This window comes from Ambystoma mexicanum, chromosome 12 (assembly GCF_040938575.1).
Source record: "Ambystoma mexicanum isolate Mex_15411 chromosome 12, UKY_AmexF1_1, whole genome shotgun sequence".
In the NCBI taxonomy this organism is placed as follows: Eukaryota; Metazoa; Chordata; class Amphibia; order Caudata; family Ambystomatidae; genus Ambystoma; species Ambystoma mexicanum.
The window spans coordinates 632,668,796-632,690,730 of NC_090936.1; the positions used below are offsets into that span (position 1 = coordinate 632,668,796).

Genomic DNA, 21,935 nt, shown 5'->3' on the forward strand with positions numbered 1-21,935 from the left:
TGGTGGAAGCCGCCTTGCCATGAACATGGCCCTGCTGCCTATTGAAATCCTACCCCCTTTCCTTCCCATTAGGAACAAAGGTGTGAGGCTACTCATTTTGAATAGGTGTGCTCCTTTGATGCCTGGTCCCAGGACAGTGGCCTGCTGTCTGGCTGTCTCTGGTGGAGGGTGTAACCTGCCCTTCCAAAGAGATCAAAGAAGAGGCATGGCCATTCAGGTTCCTGTCCTACCATTTGGCAGTCTCCACCCATCCGACCCGAATACAGATCACCTTCCACAGCAGAGCTGACTCACAGGAGCCGACACGTGTGATATCAATTTGGATGTAGCACCATGCACTATGCTTAAACTCAGGCATAGCTCTGTTTTAGAGTTTATCCTGCCTCCATCATGATTTTCTTATGATCATAATTTTTGTTCCAGGGGCGCATGTCTTAAATGCTGTCCCTGTGCTGCAGAGACTGTTGAGAGTAAACCTGCGCCCTCTGAACCTGCTCTGTGCCACTGGTAGAGCAGGGAATGCGTTGCAGATTAAGCTACTGATGCAGAAGAGCACACACACACACTATGCTTTTGGCATGGAAACTACAAAAGGGTGATCTGATTACCTGCATAATTTTATCTATTAATAAAAATAAAAAAGCCAAGGCTTTGCACCTTTTCCAGAAGGCAGTTCCTCACAGCCCCCCAATACACATACACAATGCTGAATCAAAGATTCAGATATTGTTTTAATGACAAAGATACACATTTTGAACATTAGAAAGCACAGTGTTGCTTTTAAATTTCATCTACAGACTTATGCATTCTGATATGTATAGGTAACGCACACCCTTTCTATGCATTTGAAATTGACAGATCTAAAAACTAAACAAGCACTGACAATGCCAACAGTTTTGGCTTTTGTGTAGACACCCATACAAAAATGCCTCAAAAGATTCTTAGAGGAAGCTCATATTAATAATAATTTGGCATTTATATAGCGTGACGAACCCTCATGTATCTGAGTGCTGTTTATTATTATCCACGGTGTGTGGTGCTCATTTATCGATCTCGGAAGGATGAAAGGCTGAGTTTGGCCCCGCCGGGATTCGAACCTGCGTTAGCAGGCTCTGCACGGATGGCAAAGCGAGCGCTCTACTCGCTGTGCCGCTTGACCGGCATAAGAACTTGTGAGAAATTAGTTGGATTTTGGGAACAACAATAAGAACTTCATAAGAACTTATATGACACTGTGCAGTGTACATTATATTATTATAATAGTTTTTTTATAACGCACTTAATACCAAAGATGTTTCTAAGCGCGGACCCAGGTTTTCGAAACCTGTTTTGCTCTGCGTCCAAGACGAGCACATTGCCACTGAGCTATGCTACTCATGTATGGAATTCTTATCAAATCTTATACATTTGAAGTAGGATTATGTAAGATATTCTAAGATTTGGATAAGATCCCTGGGTGTATAATAGCAGTAGTTGGCAAATGCCTAATACATACACAAGCTGGGCTGCATTATAGAATTTTCCTCCGGGAACAGATGGGGACCCTGCCGGGGCTCCCTGCGACTGCCGCTGCACTTTGGGATGGCAGAACCACATGGGAGACAGCCACCCAAGGCCGGGGACATCACCCCCGACTATCCTGAACCTCTGGCTGGCCTGCGTTACAGCTTCTCCCTCCGGGAAAGGATGGGGACCCTGCCGGGGCTCCCTGGGACTGCTGCTGTGCTTGGAGATGGCAGACCCACATGGGAGACGGATGCCCAAGACCAGAGACATCACCTCTGACCATCCTGAATTTCTTGCTCGCCTGTGTTACAGGTTTTCTCTCTTGGAAAGGATGGGGTTCCTGCAGGGGCACCCTGGAACCGCTGCTGAACTTGGGGATGGTCAACCCACATGGGAAACAGCCACCCAAGGCAAGGGATATCACCCCCGACCATCCTGGAACTCTGGTTGGGTTGCATTATAGAATTTCCCTTTGGGAAGGGATGGGTACCCTGCCGGGGCTTCCTGAGACTAATGCTGCACTTTAGGATGGTTGCCTCATATGGGAGACAGTCGGCCTGGGACGTTACCCCCGACTATCCTGGAGCTCTGGCTGGCCTGCGTTACAGCTTCTCCCTACAGGAAAGATTGGGGACCATGTTGGGGCTCCCTGGGAGTGCTGCTGTGCTTGGGGATGGTCGACCCACATGGGAGACGAGTGCCCAAGGCTGGAGACATCACCCCCGAACATCCTGGACCTCTGGCTGGGCTGCGTTACAGAATTTCTCTCTGGGAAGGGTTGGGGACTCTGTCGGGGCTCCCTGGCAATGAAGCTGCACTTGGGGATGGTCAACCCACATGGCAGCCAGCCGCCCAAGGCCAGGGACATTACCCCGACCAACCTGGAACTCTGGATGGGCTGCATTACAGAATGTCCCCCTGGGAAGGGATGGGGACCCTGCCAGGGCTCCCTGCGACTGCCGCCGGAACTTGTCGACAGTCAGCACTTTTTCTTTTCCATCCAGGTTGGTGCAAAAACACATGTGAGATACCGTTTTGGTCAGGACACCTGTGGGGATGTGGGAAGGTATGATGTGTTGTTGGTGGCGTGTTTGAGTGGTTTCCTGGTGGCAAATGTTTGAAAATTGAGTTTTTCCCTACATTTCGGAGTTTACCTGGCCTTGTGGGTAATACATCCTAGGGTGATTCGCGCAAGTCATACCTCTGTGGATTCCCACAAGTGTCTTTTCAGAAATGTATGGGGTTTTCTTTTTTACCTGGTGGCTGCGAAAACCCATGTCCAAATCTGTAGGTTGTCCACAAGACCAAAATCCTAAAAGTGTACTCTCCCCAAACTCTTCGTCCAGGTAGGTGCACCCACACATGTGAAGTGCCATTTCTGTCAGGACACCTGTGAGTATGTGGAAAGGTAGGACATTTGTTGTTTTCTATTGGTTTTGATAACATTTTCATACATTTGCTACTGCGCTTTGTTACACAACCCTTTCATTTCCCAAATGTAACCTACATTTAGTCCTTGCTTTAGGCACTGTACGCTTTTGTAACCTGCACAAGTCACCTATCCTTCAAAAGGCCTGCCTGTGCTCTTTCAAAAAATGTATGCTTGCCATTCCTCACCACATTTGTTTTCCTTATTTTCACATGCTAAGTACGCCTGTTTAGGCCGTCAGCAAAAAAATCCTGTGTTCCATGGCTCAGTTGTTGGCTTGTGGTATTGCTTGTTTTGTGAAACGTTACAACAAATGTGTGATTTCCTAATTAGAAGAGTCAGAGAATGTTGCGGTGCAATGCTTTTCTCAATATTCACAGAAGCCTTTACCTTACAGATCCAAACATGTCCAGCACATACCTTTTTTCTGTAATTTTTAAAATTTTGGGGAATTTTATCTACATAGTTGTTGCCTGACCTGCGCAAATGACCCCTTCCTAAACTTGGAATGGAGTCTTCTTTTCAGAAATGCATGCCCTTCTGGCTTGCCATTCATCTTTCCTACCCTCCTCTTCCATTCCATCCACGCGTGTCCTATTGGAAAAAAAAGGCAAAAATTGCCTACATCTCACAAAACTGATGGTAATCTTATAAAAATATGTTTTTTTTGTTTCCACTCAACCTGTTCTTGAAAGACTGGAAGATGGCGAATTCAGAACAGCAAACCATTTCTTCCTAGCCCTTACAAGGAAAAAAATCAGTGGCTTCATTTTCGCAAATAAAAGTGCTCTATTTAAGCAATATGCCTCGAGAAGTGGGGGCATTACCGACTCAGGTAATGCCCCGGGGCCATAACCAAAGTCGGTAATGCCCCCACCGCAAAAAATGCGTGACCGGGGCACTAAAAGCTTTTTTTAAGTTTTCTCCCGCAGCGTTTCGGGAGAAAAAAAAAAGATGACAAAGAAAATGGCCACCGCCATGGAAAGGGAAAATGGAGTCTGTTTTCCCTTTCCATGGCAGCCATCAGGAGCGGACGCGCTAGGAACACAAGTGTTCCCAGCGCGTCCGCTCCCGAAAAAGGATCAAAAAGAAGGTAAGTGGGGTTGGGAGGGCAGTCGTGGGATGGGGGAAGAAAAAATAAAAATTTACCTGTGTCACTGGCAAGAGACGAGGGAAGCCTCCAGCCGTGTGGAGGCGCGGGGATGGCCCCGCTCCAAAGCACCTCCACACGGCTGGCGGCTTCCCTCGTCCCCCGCTGTGGACGCAGGAACAAGAAGGTAAGTTGGGGGCGGGTGGGAGGGAGGAAAGGGAATAAAAAACATTTAAAAAAGGACTTACCCGAGTCCCCGGCGGGGGGCGAAGGCAGCCTCTCAGTCGCGGAAAGGCTCGGAGCGGGGATGGCCCCGCTTCGAGCCTCCTCATTGGCTCAGGGGCTGCCACGCCCCCCGCCAGGGACAAAGGCCGTGGAATCCCACCGGAGGGATTCCCGGCCTGGTATTGACTCGGCGAGGACCAATCAGAATGGCTCTTTCATTCTGATTGCGCCCTGACTGGGTACTAATTAAGCAATATGCCCCGAGTGGCGGGAGCATTACCGACTCAGGTAATGCCCCGGGGCCCATAGTTATAGGCCCCGAGCGAAGCGAGGGCCTTAACGAAGGCTCCGGGGCATTACCAGAGTCGGTAATGCCCCCACCGCAAGGGGCATATAGCTATTAGTACCCCGGCCCGCAGAAACTGCTTGACCGGGGCATTAAAAGCTTTATTTTTTTCCCGAAACGCAAAAAACAAAAGACATCAAAGAAAATGGCCACCATGGAAAGGGAAAACGGAGTCTGTTTTCCCCTTCCATGGCGGCCATCGGGAGCGGACGCGCTGGAAACAGAAGCGTTTCCAGCGCGTCCGCTCCTGAAAAAAAAAAGGTAAGTGGGGTTGGGAAGGCGGAAGGGAGGGGAAATGGAAAAAAATATACATGGGTCCCCGGTGAGGGACGATGGAAGTCTCTAGCCGTGTGGAGGCTCGGAGCGGGGATGGCCCCGCTCCGAGTCTTCACACGGCTGGAGGCTTTCATCGTCCTCCGCCGGGGACCAAGGCATAGAAGGTAAGTGGGGTGGGGAGGGTAGGGAGGTGGGAGCATAGTAAAAAATAAAAAGCCTTGCCTCTGTCCCCGGCAGGGGGCAAAGGTTGCCTCTCAGCCCTGGGTAGGCTCGGAGAAGGGATGGCCCTGCTTCGAGCCTCCTCATTGGCTGAGGGGCCGCCACGCCCCCGCCAGGGACAAAGGCCATGGAATCCCGATGGAGGGATTCCCGGCCTGGTAACGACTCTGCGAGGGCCAATCATTATGGTTCTTTCATTCTGATTGCGCCCTCGCCGGGTACTAATTTTTGTTATTTCCTCTCACTCCCATAAAGAAAATTAGGATTCCTTGGTGGCGTTATGACCGCCTACATGTGGGAAGAAAAGGAGCCACATTTGGCAGAGATATCTCATGTAACAAAAAAGTTACAAGGGATTGAATGACGACATACCGAAATCTAAAAAAAAAAGGGCTCAGCCCTGGGAGGAAAAACCCTCAGCAGTTAAAGGTTTAATTGAACAAATTGTTGACAGCCTTGTTTTCTCACATAGAAAACATTGTACTTACCATTGGTTAACATGTGCAATGAACTGGAATGATATGAACAAACATCACGCTAACTACGCTGCTATAGCCATGCGATTTAAAGCGTTGTCATGAAATTTCTCCGAACTCAAAATCTAGATTTGAGAGCACATGTCTTTTTCTGAATTGGGATGGCAGGGAAAGATACACATGTATGCCCAAGTTCTTATGGGCCCTCTATCACACGTGGCATGCGGCTGTTAAATGAAGTGAAAGAACAGTTAAAGTATCTTTATTAGGGTTTGGTGATTTAGTGACGAGGTCTACATTTTAAATGTCTATTACGACACCGTTTCTTTCCGCAGGAGTATTTTTTCCCACTCGTTGCAAATAAAATATCACTAAGTTTCAAACTCGGTAAGAGTTCTGACTGCAGAACCAACCTAATTCTCGCTGTTCAGCCAACACTAGATCAGAGCGCTCTAGCTATCTGCATCATGCGCTTTCTTTGATCATTCTAAGTGACTGTCAAAGTAAGGGACCAAAGATTAATGGACTCTAAAGCAATTGGACCCAGGAAATGGCTTCCTGGGATGGTCAGATCATGAAATCCGGAGTTGAGGGCAATTGTAACCTTCTTGTGAACTAGGTGTCTTTAACCGCTGCTGTAACTTGTGTGAGGAGGATTACGATTTCTTCACACATCTGTTTCCTAAAATATTATTTATTTACATGTTTTGTACAGTGCCAGCACACAAATGACTGCTCCATCGCACCATAGACGGTAAGGGGTGGCAGAAGAAGAGGGAGTGGCATGAGGAGCCACTATGCTCAAACACAGGGGCCAAGTTGGAATGGTACAGTCAAGAAGGACTGGAGTGGCGGGGAGGGGAGGGTGGATTAGCATATTCAACACAAGCCTGGAAGCCTGTGGGTTGCAGACCTTAGGATCCAGCTGCCAAAGCATGGTAAATGGGAATACGTGCCACCAATCCAGCCACAGTTCCTGGTTCCTTATTTCATGGTTGTGTCTTAGGACCGTTAAGAGTAGTGACATCTATTAGCCTTCGTAGATGTATTGATATTTGATTATTTAACATCATTGAGCTATTTCAATGACTTGGGCTTGTAGTTAGAGACTCAAATTAAGTAGAAATGTGTGGCAGCACCTTTGCGCCCTTGCTACAAACTCAATCCGTGAGTTTTGCCACAGGTGAATTCAGTATTGGATTCTGCAACTGAGATGGATAAAATCACACATGGATGTGAAAAGTGCAACACGGCAGGGTTCAGACAGGCGAATCTCTATAACCAATGAAGCACACATGAATATCCTTAAATATGAAACCACCCAAAGATATGCATGTAACTAAAATTAAATTGCGCTGATACGTACAATTGCTATTGAATTCTATAGGATACCTCAACTGTAAACATGGATATTAACTGAATACTTCTAGTCAGTAAGACAATCTAGAATCTCCATTTTTTTTTAAACTCCCGCTTTCCTGCTGCAAAGACTGAATTATGAACAAATTTAGATTTTTGATAAGTCTGTGCACACGTTAAATATCTGCAAGGTACAACGGAGATGAAAAAAGGGATTTACATAATTCAATTTGAGGAGGAAAAAACGACACTACTAACCTGAACAAGGACAAAGTAACGCTTCTTCCATCTCTTCCAAAGTTTCTGACCATTTGCATAAAGATAGCTGCAAAAAAAATGTGGTAACTTTGATGAATATCACTTATGCACATTACTATACTATATAGTTCACTGAATTGTAGGTTCTAAACATGTCACATGGGTCCATTTAAAGAGCAAAGACCATATTTTAATAATTCATCATCTAAAATATATTCTCGCTAATGATGGCTCATTTAAGGAGCCAAATACATTTTCTGAGTCTTTTCATAAGTGTCTAGTGCTCTGTTACAAATTCTGCCTGGAGGCAAAGCACAACAATTAATATGTGGAATTCTCTTTTGTAGAATGATGCTTTAGATAGGCATGTTGGCCTAGCTTTTCACGAGGGCAAGAAGTGTAGGGTCTGGAGTTTGACCCAGGGGGAGAAAGGTCGGAGTAGAAATAGAGGAGAAGACTGGTACCTAGGGCTTTCTACCAGAGCTTCAGCTAACCCTGCTCAGCAAGGCACACGGCAAAGATAAAACAAGACTCATTGAGGGGGCACTTGCCTGGCCAATTGATCAGCTAGGCCAATATCAATACTTACCTTTTTTATGGTGTTGGGTTATGCAAAAAACACAAAAGCATTAACTAAACAATTAATAGAGAATGGATTTAAGGCCCACACAAAGTGTGGTTTATGAAGAGTAAGAAGAAATTACATGATTCCTACTAAGTAGTCAAGGATGCGAATAAGAGCAAGAGTGATTGGATTCAGACTAACCATATATTTTGAATTATAGGCACCCACTTTAACTGATAGGAGAACAGGAGCGCTTCAGGGAATCCTCCAAATCTCAATCGTTATATGAAGTGGCATGTCTGAATACGAGGGGACCTGGTCATGCTTCGCTAGAAATTGCACTGTCAAAATGTATCTCAAAACGTAAACACAAGATGCATGTGACAGGTTTGGTAGCCGACACTAGACTGTTTTCTCGCTGACTGTTGCATGTGGTAGGACCTCTCAAATGGCAATAGGTTGTATGCAGTTTCCAAATAATGCTGCACAACCGCAGCTCAAGGACTTGACGTGCTTGCAGACACGAACTTTGAAAGTGTAGAAAATGTTCATAGGCGGTACCAGTAGCCGAAGCAGGATACCAGTCAGCTAGCTCAAAACTGGGCTTTCCTGGTTAGTTCTTCTATGAATGTTGAGAGCCTTAGAGTTGTTCTCTCACCCTAGGGGTTTCCCCACACCAACATTGACTGCACTTAATACAATAAGAGCAAGTGATAGTGCAGTTTCCAAACCCAAATCCTAAATTCCAGACCCCTTATCCTCTTTGAGGGATAATGCTATTTACAGATAGCTAAACATTAATCATCCCAGGGAAACATATTAGATTAAAGGAATGCTCTAGTCATGGGCTAACTGATTCAGGACAACCCAAAATTCGGCCAAACATTGGCTGATCCCTGCAGCTTAGGTTTCCAGAACTTTGAGGGTCTGGAGAAGACAGTTCAGTGGTCCATCTATTCACTGAGTGTTTAAGGCTATGCAAGCTCTGCTGCTGTTCTGCACATGATCTGCGATACGGACGCCGGATGCATAAAACACTGTTTCCCTTGGTTCAGTGCTTCTCAGCTGAACTGCGTGTTGGCCAGCGTTGCTGCATTCTATCCGTATCCTGCTCTTGTTATCTTGGACCCTGGCTTTGTTTCACGGATTGCCTTTGTAGTTTCTCCTCGGATTAGATGAACTGTTGGATTGATCACCTGGATTGCTGAAACCCCTTGGAACACATGGATTGCCTCGGATTCTGATTTGGGCCTTAGTCTACAGAGCTTTCCGTTTTTTGCGACTTTGGACTTGGTTTGGGTATTGTTTCCTGGATTGTGGATAAGGACTTTGTTTTTTTCCCCAGGATCTGTTTCTTTTCTTCACCCAAGAAGAATTGCTGATGCCCTCCCAGTTGTTACCTCCAGGAATCATTAAGGGCTTTCTAGATTCCTACAGGTACGTGTCAATAGTTTGGGGAACTTGTACGGGCATGGTCCCCTATAATTGGTTATTTATAAGGCGCTTAATGCCCAGAGGTTTCTAAGTGCGAACTCGGTGATCAAACCTGTGTTGCTCTGTGTCGTCTTGCTTCCAAGGCGAACGCGTTGCCCCTGAGCTATCCGCCCGAGACTAAAAGAATCCCTGTTCTTTCCATTTACAGCATCAGAGGTATCGGGTGGCACTTTCTGTCCCTGTTATTCTTTTTCTCCAATCACCTGGCCAGTAGAGCCTGTTTATACTGCTCTGGCCGTTTCATTGGGGTAAAGGACATTAGTTCTTTTGGGACCCGAGCTCTGACATTTATGATCTCTGGCTGATGTTTGCCAATTTCTCAAGAGTATTGTTTCAGGGTAAGTGAATAACTGCAGACAGAGTGAAGAAATTGTTTAACTATGGAGAAGAAAACATACTTGTACCGCCTCGAAAAGAGATGATTAAATGCAATATTCTACAGAGTCTTCCATTGCACAAGTAGCTAGAGAGAGAAGTTGAGAGGGCAACAGTTCTACTACACAGGGGAAAGTGTAATTGCTTATAGGGCACGTGTTTAAAGCTTTGTTTCTGTACTTGACTTTTTACACAGTCTCATTTTTGCTCTTGCTTGATTTTAAAAAGTGCAGTTCACAGTTCACTGTTAAGCACCCCTTGTATGTTGCCTGTGATGTCAACAGGTGGCAGCAGTGTTCTGACACGCAGAGGGTCAGTAGTAGGTGAATGGAATCCTTTCATGCGCTGGGAAACAGAGGAATGATGGAGGACAAGGGTCTAAACACAGGCACGACAGCACCCACAACACAAATTGGTGTGACTTTATTGTGATTTTTGAGGCTAGGTATTCGACTCTCATTGAGGGGTGAGTTATCGTGAGTTGTCAATTTTTGTGAACATCACTAATGTTGTGTGTGTGACGTTAAAACAGGGCCTCAGTGCTGTCAGACCCCAATCAAGATGTCTGCCATCCCAAAACCAAAAGGTGGCAATGGGACGAGAGACAAGGCGTCTGTGCATCTGGCGTTTGTTTCATATAAGCCCAGGCAGATACAGTAGCAACCATCACAAGCAGCATGCATATGTCTGGGAGTTACTCATTATTATTATTAGGGGTATTTAATGAGCGCAGTCCTAGCTTCAGGAAGCAACAGAGTGCTTTACAATCATAGGGGGAAGAACACAGTGAAGGAAGCAGAAAAACAAGGGAATGGGGGGCTAATAATAGGGGAGGGCAGGCAATTTGACAACAAGGGATCTACAAGCAACCAGGGGAGGAAACAGTGGGGATCAGATCCCCCAGTTTCATGTAGGGTGGAGGGTGAAGGGTGTGTGGACCTAGGTGTTAAGGAGGAGCCAGTCCTTGAAGAGGGGGGTCTTGCGCTTGTTGCTGAACTGTAGAAGTGAGGGGGCAAGTAATATGTTGAAGGGGAGGAGTTGCCAGAGTCTTGGGGCATAGTCTGCATGGGTCCTTATTTCTAGTGGATCATAGGTCTCTGAAGATTCAGAGTATCTCAGCGAGTTAGCCTGGGGACTTCAGGGTGAAAGCCTTCTAGATGCTGCTGCAGGATTTGAGGATAATGCAGGCTTGCAGCGGGAGCCAATGCAGTTCAAGGAAGGTCAGGGTGATGTGGTTGAATATGCCGAGTCCTGTTGTGCTGCAGCATGGTCCCTTTTTCTCTGCCACCTCTCTGCCCGTGGAGTTCCCCAGGTCTCTATCCTCTCACCCTGGTTTTTCAACCTCTACTTGTCCCCTTTAGCCCACCTGATCTCTACCTTCTCCTCTAACTTTCAGTGTTATGTGGATGACACTCAGCTTTCCTTCAGGCTCCCCTCAGCCTCCTCTCCTCTCTCGCTCATTCCTAACTGTATATCCACGATTCAGGAGTGGTGCGCTTCCAACAATCTCTGCCTTAATGCAAGCAAAATGGAGATCCTTCTCATTGGGACCCTGGCACCTGCTTTCCCCCTCTCACTCTGTCCTCCCGCCTTGGCCCCTCTTCCTTCGCCTTCCTGCGAAGCAAAAAACATTGGTGTCATCTTCGACTCCACTCTCTCTTTCTCTCCTCACATCTCGGACATCGTCAAGAAGTCCCACTACCAGCTGCACCTCCTCAAAGGGACTCTTCCCTTTCTCACTTTCCCCCAAAAGATCACTGTTTCCAGAGCCCTGGTTCTCTCTAGGCTGGACTACTGCAACAGACTCTTTCTCAATCTGTCTTCCTCTACTCTCTGCCCTCTGCAATTAATACAGAACAGGACTGCTGACTTCTCCTTGGCCTCAAGCCCAGGGACCATATCTCTCCAGCCCTGAAATCTCTCCACTGGCTCCCGGTGGCTGCAAGGATCAAGTTCACAAACCTTTGCATTGTCCACAAGGCCTTCTGGGGCCAGAGCCCACACTACATACAAGACTCTCTTCCAAAATACCTTCCTACTCGAGCTGTTCGCTCAGCTACCTTCTTACTCTAAGGTTTAGACACATCTCCAGGCAGAGAGTGGGGGTAGATCTCTCTCCTCAGCAGGTGCCTCCCTCTTGGATGTCCTCACTGCCCCTCTCAAACTTGAGCCGGACCACCTGAAGTTCCGGGAGCAGCTCAAAACTTTCCTCTTCCTAGCCGCTTTCTCTCTCTTTCCTCTGCTGACCTAACTGTCTGCTGTACCAACTGGTTGCTTGGCTACCCTCAGAGTCTCACTGGGTACCAGGCTCTTTCTTGATCAGTTACCACTGCATTGCCTCCAGGCCTTGCATGCACTTAGGGGCTGTAACTGCAACCCTAGAGTCCCTTGTTCTCCTTGCACTACCCAGAGGCGTGCTGCCCCAGGCTGCACTTACTCAGAGCATTGCTGGCCTGTTTTCCCCTCCCCTCCCACTTGTACTTCTCCCCCTATCTTTTCCCTTGCACTTCTTGTTCTCAGACTTGCGCGATCTGAATGACACAATGTCTAGTAAGATTGTTTGTCTTGTCCACACCCTTGAGAAGCTTGGGCTTGTAGGGAGTGGTGTAGCAGTACTCTGACCTAGATTTAAAAAGTCTAGAGAAATTGTTAACTTCCCTTTCTCCTTGGTCATGGAGGCTGGTGTCTAACCATTGTCAGGGTGCAGAAGTAAGGCACAGACACAAAAGGGGCATAGTTGTGGTTGTAAACCTTTATGAACCAGTGAAAGGGTTGGAAACATGACCTCCATGTCCCAAAAGCTAAGAGGGGTTTCCCTGCCTCGAAGAAATCTAAGGAAAACATCAGGATGTCAAACAGTTGATAGTCGCTGTCATGTACAAAAACCCGGCTTCTGAACCTAACAATAGTAAATTATATCTAATATTCAAGGACGCTATATTCAGAACTAAAGTAATGATGACAGTCCTTGCAACAGGAAGTTCCCAAAGTCTTGCATTGTCAAAAAACAACACAAGTGTTCCTTTTCCACAATGTAAAATTCGACTGATCAAGGATTAGCTGCTTTCCCCTGGTTTCCTTCTTTCCCAAAGATTCACAAAAAAAAAGTTTCCAGCTTTCCTGTGAACACCGCTTTATTCACTCTCCTGGCAAACACACCTCAGGAAATAAATTATAATGGATAGTCTCTGTTAATCTCTTCCTTTTATCTCCTTGGGTCCCAGACCCTGTACTTTCTTGAGTGAGCTTCACTTTATCCTTAGACCTTCATATGGGTCAGAGTCCAAGACTCACAATTCTGTATTATACCACCTTGGTGCACTCTCCTGCCAAGCATGTGTTTTCTTCTTGTCGGTCTATATTGCTTTCAGGGCCCCAGACCCTCTTATTCTCTTCCTCTCATGTGAGTGCAGTTCCCAGACATATAATTGGGTATCACAATAGCTTGGTTTACTCTCCTGCCAAGGATATATTTCTTTCTGGACTGTTTCCGTTTCTCTCAGGGTCCCAGACCCTCTTATTCTCTAGCTCTCACGTGGGTGCGCATCCCAGACTCAAAATGATGTCACTTGCCACACATGTTCCTTTCTCTCTATGTTACACTCAGGATCCCAGTGCCTCGTATCTCATGCTCTCTAGTTTGCGTCTTCCAAGTGGCAGTGCTCTGCTGTGAGGCTCCGGTAGCGTTCCACTGCTCTCTCGGGTTGGTGGTGGCTCTGGAGGTTACTCCTCCTTTCTCAGGCTGTGCTATCTTCAGTCGTGTTTGGGTATCAACTCTCTTTGGCAGTTGCTCCACGGGTCACTGATTCCTTCTAGGACTGCAGATTTGGTCTCAAGTAGCTCCCTGGACTTTGGGATGTCTGGAGTGTTTCTTGGGCAGCAGTCAGCGTAGCTCCTTCGTCCTGGACTACCTTTGTGCTCCCATTCGCCTCCGTGCACAGTGTTTCATGGTGTGCTTCCCTGTTCGCCAGGTTGGCATCTCCTGGGTTTCCACCTCGTAGGAAAGCTTTCCCCATGTTGGTTTCCCTGTCCTGTGCTATTTTGTATTGTCTTTGACAAATTGGATGCTGTGAGAGACTAGACCATTCACTCTGGTTCTCTGGAGTGATCTTCATACTCATGGTCATCTTCACAGTACCTGCATTGGGACTATTTGGAAAGCAAATTGTGTTCTCTGGTGCGATGGTCAGGTCTAACATACTAGGTTGGCTAACTTTTCAATTCTGAATGAGGGACAGGCAGCCAGGAGTGGAACTTAAGTAAAACCTTTATTCAGGATACAGGAATTCAAAAAGGAACAAAAAGTTCAAGAATGCTGCTTCTTTTTCTTGGAATATTGATGTGGCTTCTCGACCTTGCATCTAGTCCTCGTAAGCACACAGCGTCTCAGGCACAGCTCTCTCTCTCTCAAAGTCCTAGAAGAGAATGGCAAAGAGACACCGTCCATTTGTTTTTACCTTATATAGGGGTTGGGGTCTAGGTAGCCAATCAGCACAGACTTGGCTTGGTTGTCTATAAATATCCCTGTAAGCCCCGCCTCCTTTCTCTTGGTTTGAAGGAGGGTTGCCTGCCCAGCCCGGCAATTCCGGGTCCCCGCGAAGAACCCCCGTCTTGAAGAGGTCTGGTACCCTCGAGGTCTCTGTGATGCTTTCTGAAGGTGAGTGTTGGCGGTGAACTCGGAAGCGGGTCTCTGCCTTCCGTGTCACTGGGTACGGCCTTGACCGTGTTGTGAAAGGAACCGCATGGGAAACCGGCTTCTGCCTGTGAAGGCGTTCGGCTTGCCACGGTCCATGCTGTACTCTGAGTGGAACCTCGCCCCGGTAAGCCAGCGGTTGTCCGGGAAGGACGGCCCAATCGCCTCCGTTCTGGTTTTTCTGTTCGCTGGAACAACCTCTTTCCACGTATCTTATACTCATGTAAGCGGTGTCAGCCTTAGTCCTTTCATCCACGTCTCTCTTAATGCTGTCTTCCGGGGTCCCAAGACTGTTAATTATCTGGACTGTGCTCTCCCGACCTTGCAGCTTGGCTGGTTGGTACCCCCTCTCAGGTGGCCTTCCTTCGACCGGGTGCTCTCTCTCATGTGGTCCCTCCTCTTGCCTCTTCCCTTTCATGTCGTCCACATCCCTCCTATCACAACAATAAAAAATACTGGCACTGGTTGGAAAGAGGGAAGGAGAGCTTGGCTTTGGGAAAGAGGGAGGGTGTAACAAAGCAGAAGTATACTGCGTTTTCAAGAGATGGTTGTCCGTAATCCAATAAGGGGATTCCTCTCCATGTGATCCCCTGTGCACCACCCCCAGGGGGACTATTGTACTGTGGATGCACCGCTCTGGCCCCATGGGAAAGGTATCCCCCTAGGGTAGCTAGCAAGTATGTGTCCTTCCAAGGTATATCAGGTATTTTATTGAGGAAGTCCATCTATCTCTCGTATAGGACAGTAGCATTTCCACAAACGGAAAGCGAAATATATCTATAAATATAGACATCTTTTACATTAAATATCCCATTGAGGAGACAATCAGTCTTCCTTGTGGTCTGTTTGAGCTCTTATGTCACTTTGGCAAGAACTAGTTAGAGTAATGAGGTATTTAACTGTGAGGTATTCCTTTTCTTCCCAATCTAGGATTCCATTATCAAACCTCCCTTGTAATCTCAAATCATACCGTCCCTTATAGAATTTGCAAGGGTTCTCTACTAATTTCTTGTTGTTTGAGATGTTATTAAGTTGTCTCATTGCCTGCTTTATATAATCTGAGGTGTCCATCACAACTGGATATCCCCGTTTTGTCTGAGGGTTTGATGATTATGGTTTTATCGATCTTGTGGCTATCCACTGCTTCCCATTGTGCTCTGGCCATATTCTATATAGGATGTTTTTTGGTTTGATCTCCCTCCAGTTTCCTAATATCTTCTGAATCCAGATCGTCAACAATGTCACAGTGAATCTGCTTTTAGATTTTAGACCACTCTCTTGTGCTAATTTGGTATCAATTCCAAATCTTTGTATATATTCTGTATTCCATGTAGCCTTGCACTTCTCATTATTGGGTGTAATTTCATTGGAGTTCACAAGGTTTACCATACATATTAATGTAGGAATGTCCCCGATAGCCAATTGGGAATGGCTTCTACTTTGGTCCGGTCCCTTTTGGGTTCTCCCTTTGATTTGCATGGAATTGAATCAGTTTAATCTTCCTCGTAAATTTGTGTAAATAAATACAAGTTTGTGCATAGTTAAATCTCATCTCTGGCAAACGTTTATCCCCCTGGATAGGACCGACGTCTCTAAGTTAGATTTCTCTTTGACAAGTTAATCATTTGTGGGCCATCATCTATTTGTTCCTCTTGCTGTTTTGTTTCCAGAAGTAAGTCTGCCTGCCTGGGGTTTTTGATTTCTGTTCGAGCTTCCCCTTTTTGTCTTTCTCAACCTCTTCTACGCCCTCTCTCGGTTTCTCCTTGTTCCATCCTCTTTCCATAGTTTTCTTCCAATCTTTGTGTAACAGGCAAATCTCCTCTAAAAAAACGGTAATGTCACTGGTGCTTCCGAATCTTCACTTTCTGGTGTCTCTACAGACGAACTTGCTATTTCATCTAGATCACGATAGGATCTTCTTATTTGTGCTGACTTAATTAGAACACTTGGTTGTCGTGCTATATAAAAGCATCGTGGGAAAAGTGTAGATCCTTCCTATCTCATAATTTTGTTCATCTCTCAAGAATTATCTTTCTTTAATTTCCGTTTCATATTTCTTGAGATTGGCTTCCATCCCAATTTTAAATTCTTTTGCTTCTCATCCTTGCTAATATATATATATATATATAAAAAGTCTATATTTTTTAGCATAATTGGATTTGTACACTCTCTATTAGAGTTCTGGGCTGTGTGACACATTTTTGGATGTCGTCCCTTGTCCCAATGGGGAGGACTCTTCTCCTGTGGCCAGGGCGACCACAGTCCAATAGTCCCCCTGGGTGTGGGGGTGCACCGCAGGGGGATCACAAGAAAAGGGAAAACCCTCATGGGATGAGGGATGACACCCTAGGAGAGACATTGTATATGTCTACCACTGTCCCAGCTTTCTCAACCCCTTACCCTCTCCGGAGTCCTGGAATTCTCCATACATCTATGTATGCAAGCAGAGTAGAGATTTCTCCTCTCCTCCACAATACAGAGATGAAAAAGTGCAGAAGAGCACCCAATGGAACCACAGTGTACAGACCTGTCTATTCAATCTAGCCGAACCTGGCTGTAGAATAAAAATTAAAGAAGAACTTCTGACTGGGAGCAGTCCTCCTTGGAGGAGCTGAGAAGAAAGGCACCATGTCTGCTGTGCACTGGAAGAAAGCCAAGACCCCAAAAAGAAGCCTAGAGCTCCGGAGTCGGTCCTGAGACACAGGCAGGGATGGCAGGCTAGCGGACGCAGGCAATGGGTGATCCCGAAGGGTTTGGAAGTGCAATAGCTTCCTGAAGGACGGCTTGTGCTGTGGAGCCACCGCAGAACAAACAAAGCATTCCCAAGCTCCACAAGTCCCGCACCGGATGAAGGAAGTTGGGAGAAGGCAGCCACCCTCACAAACCAAGAAAACAGGTACGCAAATAAGCAGGGAGATGATGGGAACACAAAAGAGTGGAGGCTAGTGGAAAAGGGGAGGGAATACCCTAAATCTATGGTCTGGGACCCTGACAAGCTAAGAAAGTCAATGCAAGTGGAAAATGGGAAGAGATACCTTGAACTTAGGTTCTGGACCCTGACATGCTGAGGAATTTGTGGCAAGTAGAAAAGGGGAGAGATACCCTGAAACTAGGGTCTGGATCCTGACAAGCTGAAAAAGTCATGGTAAGTAGAAAAGGGGGAGAAATACCCCAAAACTAGGATCTGAGACTCTGAGAATATGAAAGGGTAGTGGCAAGCGGAGAAGGGGGAGAAATGCCCTGAGCTGAGGGTCTGGGACCCTGAAAGTAACATTGAAGAAACTTGTATATCTACGGTCAAATATGTCAGTTCAGTGCTTGGCAGGAGAGTAAACCAAGTCTTCCAAGAAATAAAAAATAAAAGTGCTGAAGACAGGTGAGTCGGGGGACTCACACCGATAAGACAGAAATACATCAGTTGCTCATCTTCATAGCCACAGTACCTGGGAGGAAGGTGAACCAGGTTGGCTGTGCAATAGGCAGTAGTTGGCAGGAGAGTACACCAAGACTACCTAGAAGGAGAACTTTTGTAACTAGGCAAGTCTGGGACTCACACCCACATGAGAAGGACACTTGTTATTCCTCTTCTTACTCACAGTACCTGGGAGAAGAGTGAACCTGGTTGGCTGTGGAAAGCAAGCAAACCTTGCGTAGGGAAAAAGCCCCTGGGATTATGAAAATTGTGCCAAAGCTAACTGGAGGGGAGACATTCTCTAAGCTCTTTTTGAGGAAGTGGAAAAGGAACCAAGGGAAAGAAGTAATTCCCCCTGGAACTTGTAATCACTGTGAGTAGCCAAGAGAAGTGAGGCATAACCTTGACTCCTATGGAACCTTGTTTTTGCACCCTTAGAAAACTTTGAAAAGAGGCTGCTGAGAAGACAACCCCTCTGCACTTTATATCGAGTTGTTAGTGTGAGGGCTGCAGTTAGGGTTTTGACACAACAGTGGACTTATCTTTATTTTGACATCCTGACAGACCCATTTGAGATTTGTGTTGACAGGGAAACCCCTCTTAGCATTAGGGTTAGTGAGGCCTTTCCCTAACCCCACTTTTCATTTAAATAAACATTTCTAGCAACAAAAATGCCACCTGTGTGTTGATATCTCACTACTGCACCGTCACAGCTGACAGAAATCCGTGAGAGCTTTTGAATGAGTGACTTGTTTGTGGGTTTGCTTACCTTGCGTTTCTTTTTAAGATGGCCTCACTATTATTCACCTTTTGGTATTGGGCAGGATTTATTTGAAATGCAGCTGGTTCAAAGCTGGCACCACCTCTTTAAGAATGTGCCAAGTCATCAGTGCCAATTTGGAACTACAGATGAGCATGTTCGTGGCTCTGTGGAGTGTCACTGTGGTCTGTGATTTCTGAGCATACAGAGCCTGTGTTACCCGTGTGAACGCAAGTAGCTAGATCAGTGTCTTTGCTTGCAATCTGAAGATACAGTGCTTTATTTGTGTTTTCACAGACTGACTATGTTCAGAGAAAATTTGCAGTTCACTTTTGTGAATTAAGTTTGCCAAGAGTTTGCGGTTGGATGCAACTTCACAGTGTGAGTTCTTTGCATACTTGGCTTTTAATTTCACACACTTATTAGAGTTTAGTGAACATTTGTAATGCCAGCTGTTCCTGCTGTGAGGCTCTACCAATCCCAGGGTATGTTGGGACTTGTAGTTCCTGGTCAATCCTTTTAGGTAATGCTAGCTCCAAAGGAGGTATTGGAATACATCATCTTTGTGGAGGGCAAGCCTAGGGAATCCTGCCCCATGGGAGGTACATCTTGTAGTGGGCAGACCAACCCGTTCCCCTCTGGCTCATGATGAAAAGGGTTATGACTAAATCGGGCCTAAACTCTGACCACCTTAGCATCCTAAGATACTACCATTTAGCCTCGTAGGGTCCTGTAATTAGTTTATATCACTAATTCACACCCAAGATGGCCGTGTCCCTCTAGCCTACATTGATCAATGAGCTTGGCGTATCATTTCAGCCCCAAACTGGCTTCCATCTTTTTGAAGTGTCTGGTTTAGCTGGTTTTGGTTTTAAAATATGTATTTTAGAAATAACTTCATACCTTTAAAATAAACATTTTTACAAGGGAAAAATCTACATCTACTGAGGTATATTTCATCTATCATATTAGGCAAAGTGTTGTTATTAATATATGCCAATTATCCAAAAAGTGTGCATTCCAGAATAAGGTTTTAACATGCATTTTACTGGGAAGATTGGCCCAATTTCAAACATGCGTTTGGTAACTTGATTAGATAAGTGGTTCACAAGTGAAGGAGGCATATCAACTTTACTTTACTTTAATAATTTATACTGCACTATCCATTGACCCAGAGGTTTAAGGGCGCCAATATGACTTACATATGACTTACAAACATGAAACAAATAAGCAAGAGGAGAGTAAAGGTGTCAAAAGTTACAGAGGAAGTTGAAAGCAAGGTCTTTAGTTTACTTTTAAAATCATTAATAGATTTCAGTTCCCTAAACACAGTGGTAATCCGTTCCAGATTTTGGGGGCAACATGCATAAAGGCCGTTTTGATGGCCTTGACAGTTTTGAATTTCGGGATCTGTAGCAGGTTGGTAGGCACCTGGGTTGCAGCTTGTAACTAACCGGGGCCTGAAGATATCCCGGCCCTTCCCTGCCGACATTTACATACAATGAGGGCAAGGCGATATACAAGTCTGCACTCCACAGGGAGCCAGTGAAGGTTATGGCGAGCTTCTGCAATATAGTCTCTGCGCGCGGTGACCCTTACCTTTCTCACTGCGCTATTCTGCACTACCTGTAATCTCTTACAGTCTCCTTTATTGATACCAATCAATAGGCTGATACAATAATCTATTTTAGCGTCCACTATTGCTCTGGCAATGGTCTCCGCGTTCTGTTGGCTAATAAATGGACGCATTTGTGTGCCACAAGTTTGATATAATATGCAGATGATGACACAATGGAGCTAATATGCGCTTTCATTTTGAGGTGATGGTCCAGCACTACTCCCTGAGTTTTGACCTTTTTTTGTGTGAAAATGTTAGTGTCCTTGAGACTAAAGCTCTCATAGGCTGGTCCTAATTTTATTTAACAAGTTTTGAGAGCCCACGACCATAAGCTCTGTCTTGTCCTTATTAAGAGCAAGATTGTTCTGGATCATCCAGGTTTCCATGATGGCGCCTTATTGAGGTAACATTCATCCTTCTCAAAGTCGCCAGATAGAGGTATCAAACACTGGGAATCATCGTCATTGTTGGTGAACTCTATACCATTAAGATCAAGGTGTTTAAAGAACAGAAGAGCAAAAATGTTGTACACACAAGGAGAAAAACAGGCCCCCTGAGGAACCCCACATTTTAAAATGATTGGAGGAGATTAAGTCTCTCTCGAAAAGACCCTGCATTCCCTATCACTAAGAAATGATGAGAGCCACAAGGCTTCCCCGTTGGAGAAGTTTGCCACCTCCTTCCACCTGGGGATCAATATAGTATGATCCACCTGGTGGAGGGTGGCTGATGAGTCCAATAACATGAGAAGGGATGGCAAGCCTCTATCCATACGATACACCAATTTCGACATCAGTTCCAGTAGGGCTGATTCAGTTGCGTACCACTGCCTGAAGCTGGATTGGTGCGAATGGAGAATAGGATGAGAATTCAAATGGGTTAAGCAACCAATATGTAAGCTTCTCTTTTCCCCAGCCATATGGTTTTACTCATTAATAAAGTATTCTTATCCATTGGCTAATGCACAACAAAATGGCCTTTAACTACATGTGTGCAAATACAATCTTGGATCTTAATGGTGTCAATGTCAAAGGGTGTTGTATTTCTCCAGCTATCTATCTGCCAGTGAATAAACAGTTATCTTGACAGTGAGGACCCTCCACCACGGTAACATAAGGTTTCAGTGCAAGAAAACCATTTAAATGAAACACCAGGATTGTGTTCAATTTTAAGCTTTAATATAGGCATTTCTTTATATTTTGGGCTTTAGAAAACAGACAAATTGCAGCAACAAATATTGCTGTTCCATTTATCTTCCAGACATCATTACAAGTAACACATTAGTTACCTGTAAAGTCATCTGGATTTAGTTCAAATGCAGGACAATGATCATAGTTTCATTGGATTGTACCGTCCATTGTTTTTCCTTCAAATTTGAAACACAAGAATATTTGGTTTTCGCTTTCCACTTTTAACGCTAACAGTTTCAAATGTGGTGGATAATCAAAATAAACATACCATATTCCTTAATTTATAAATGATTTCATATCATCGTGCCCTTATTTGACATTTATATTTGCATTTGCACTAAAGCATGCATTGCTATTGTCTCCACTCCACATGTTCCATCCACAGTGTAAAATGGCCACTGGGCTCTGAATGAGGCATTTATTACAGCAAAATCCCATAATACTATAGCTTTCACCACAGAGGTATAAACACTACATAGAATGATAGGTAGACTGTCCCCTACCATTATCTTCTCTCTCTCCTACTATTGACTCTCTGGAAAAAAGCCACTTCTCCCAGTATGATGTCATTGACCAGATCACATCCCTCAACCTTTGTGGATCTGTTTTCTGCAGGAACCCTTGTATGTGATTCAGATCAGAAA

The 21,935-nt window shown here is 45.4% G+C and overlaps 1 protein-coding gene across 5 annotated transcripts in view; it reads right to left on the reverse strand.

The window, feature by feature from the left end:
* The window catches only part of CADPS2 (calcium dependent secretion activator 2), a 2,822,196-nt gene that overhangs the window by 1,919,717 nt on the left and 880,544 nt on the right, over positions 1-21,935 (reverse strand). For all 5 annotated transcript variants that reach the window (XM_069629098.1, XM_069629097.1, XM_069629096.1 and 2 more), the window contains one exon: positions 7,185-7,251. In XM_069629098.1, the coding sequence (XP_069485199.1) occupies positions 7,185-7,251 (67 nt within the window). The remainder of the gene's footprint in view (positions 1-7,184; positions 7,252-21,935) is intronic.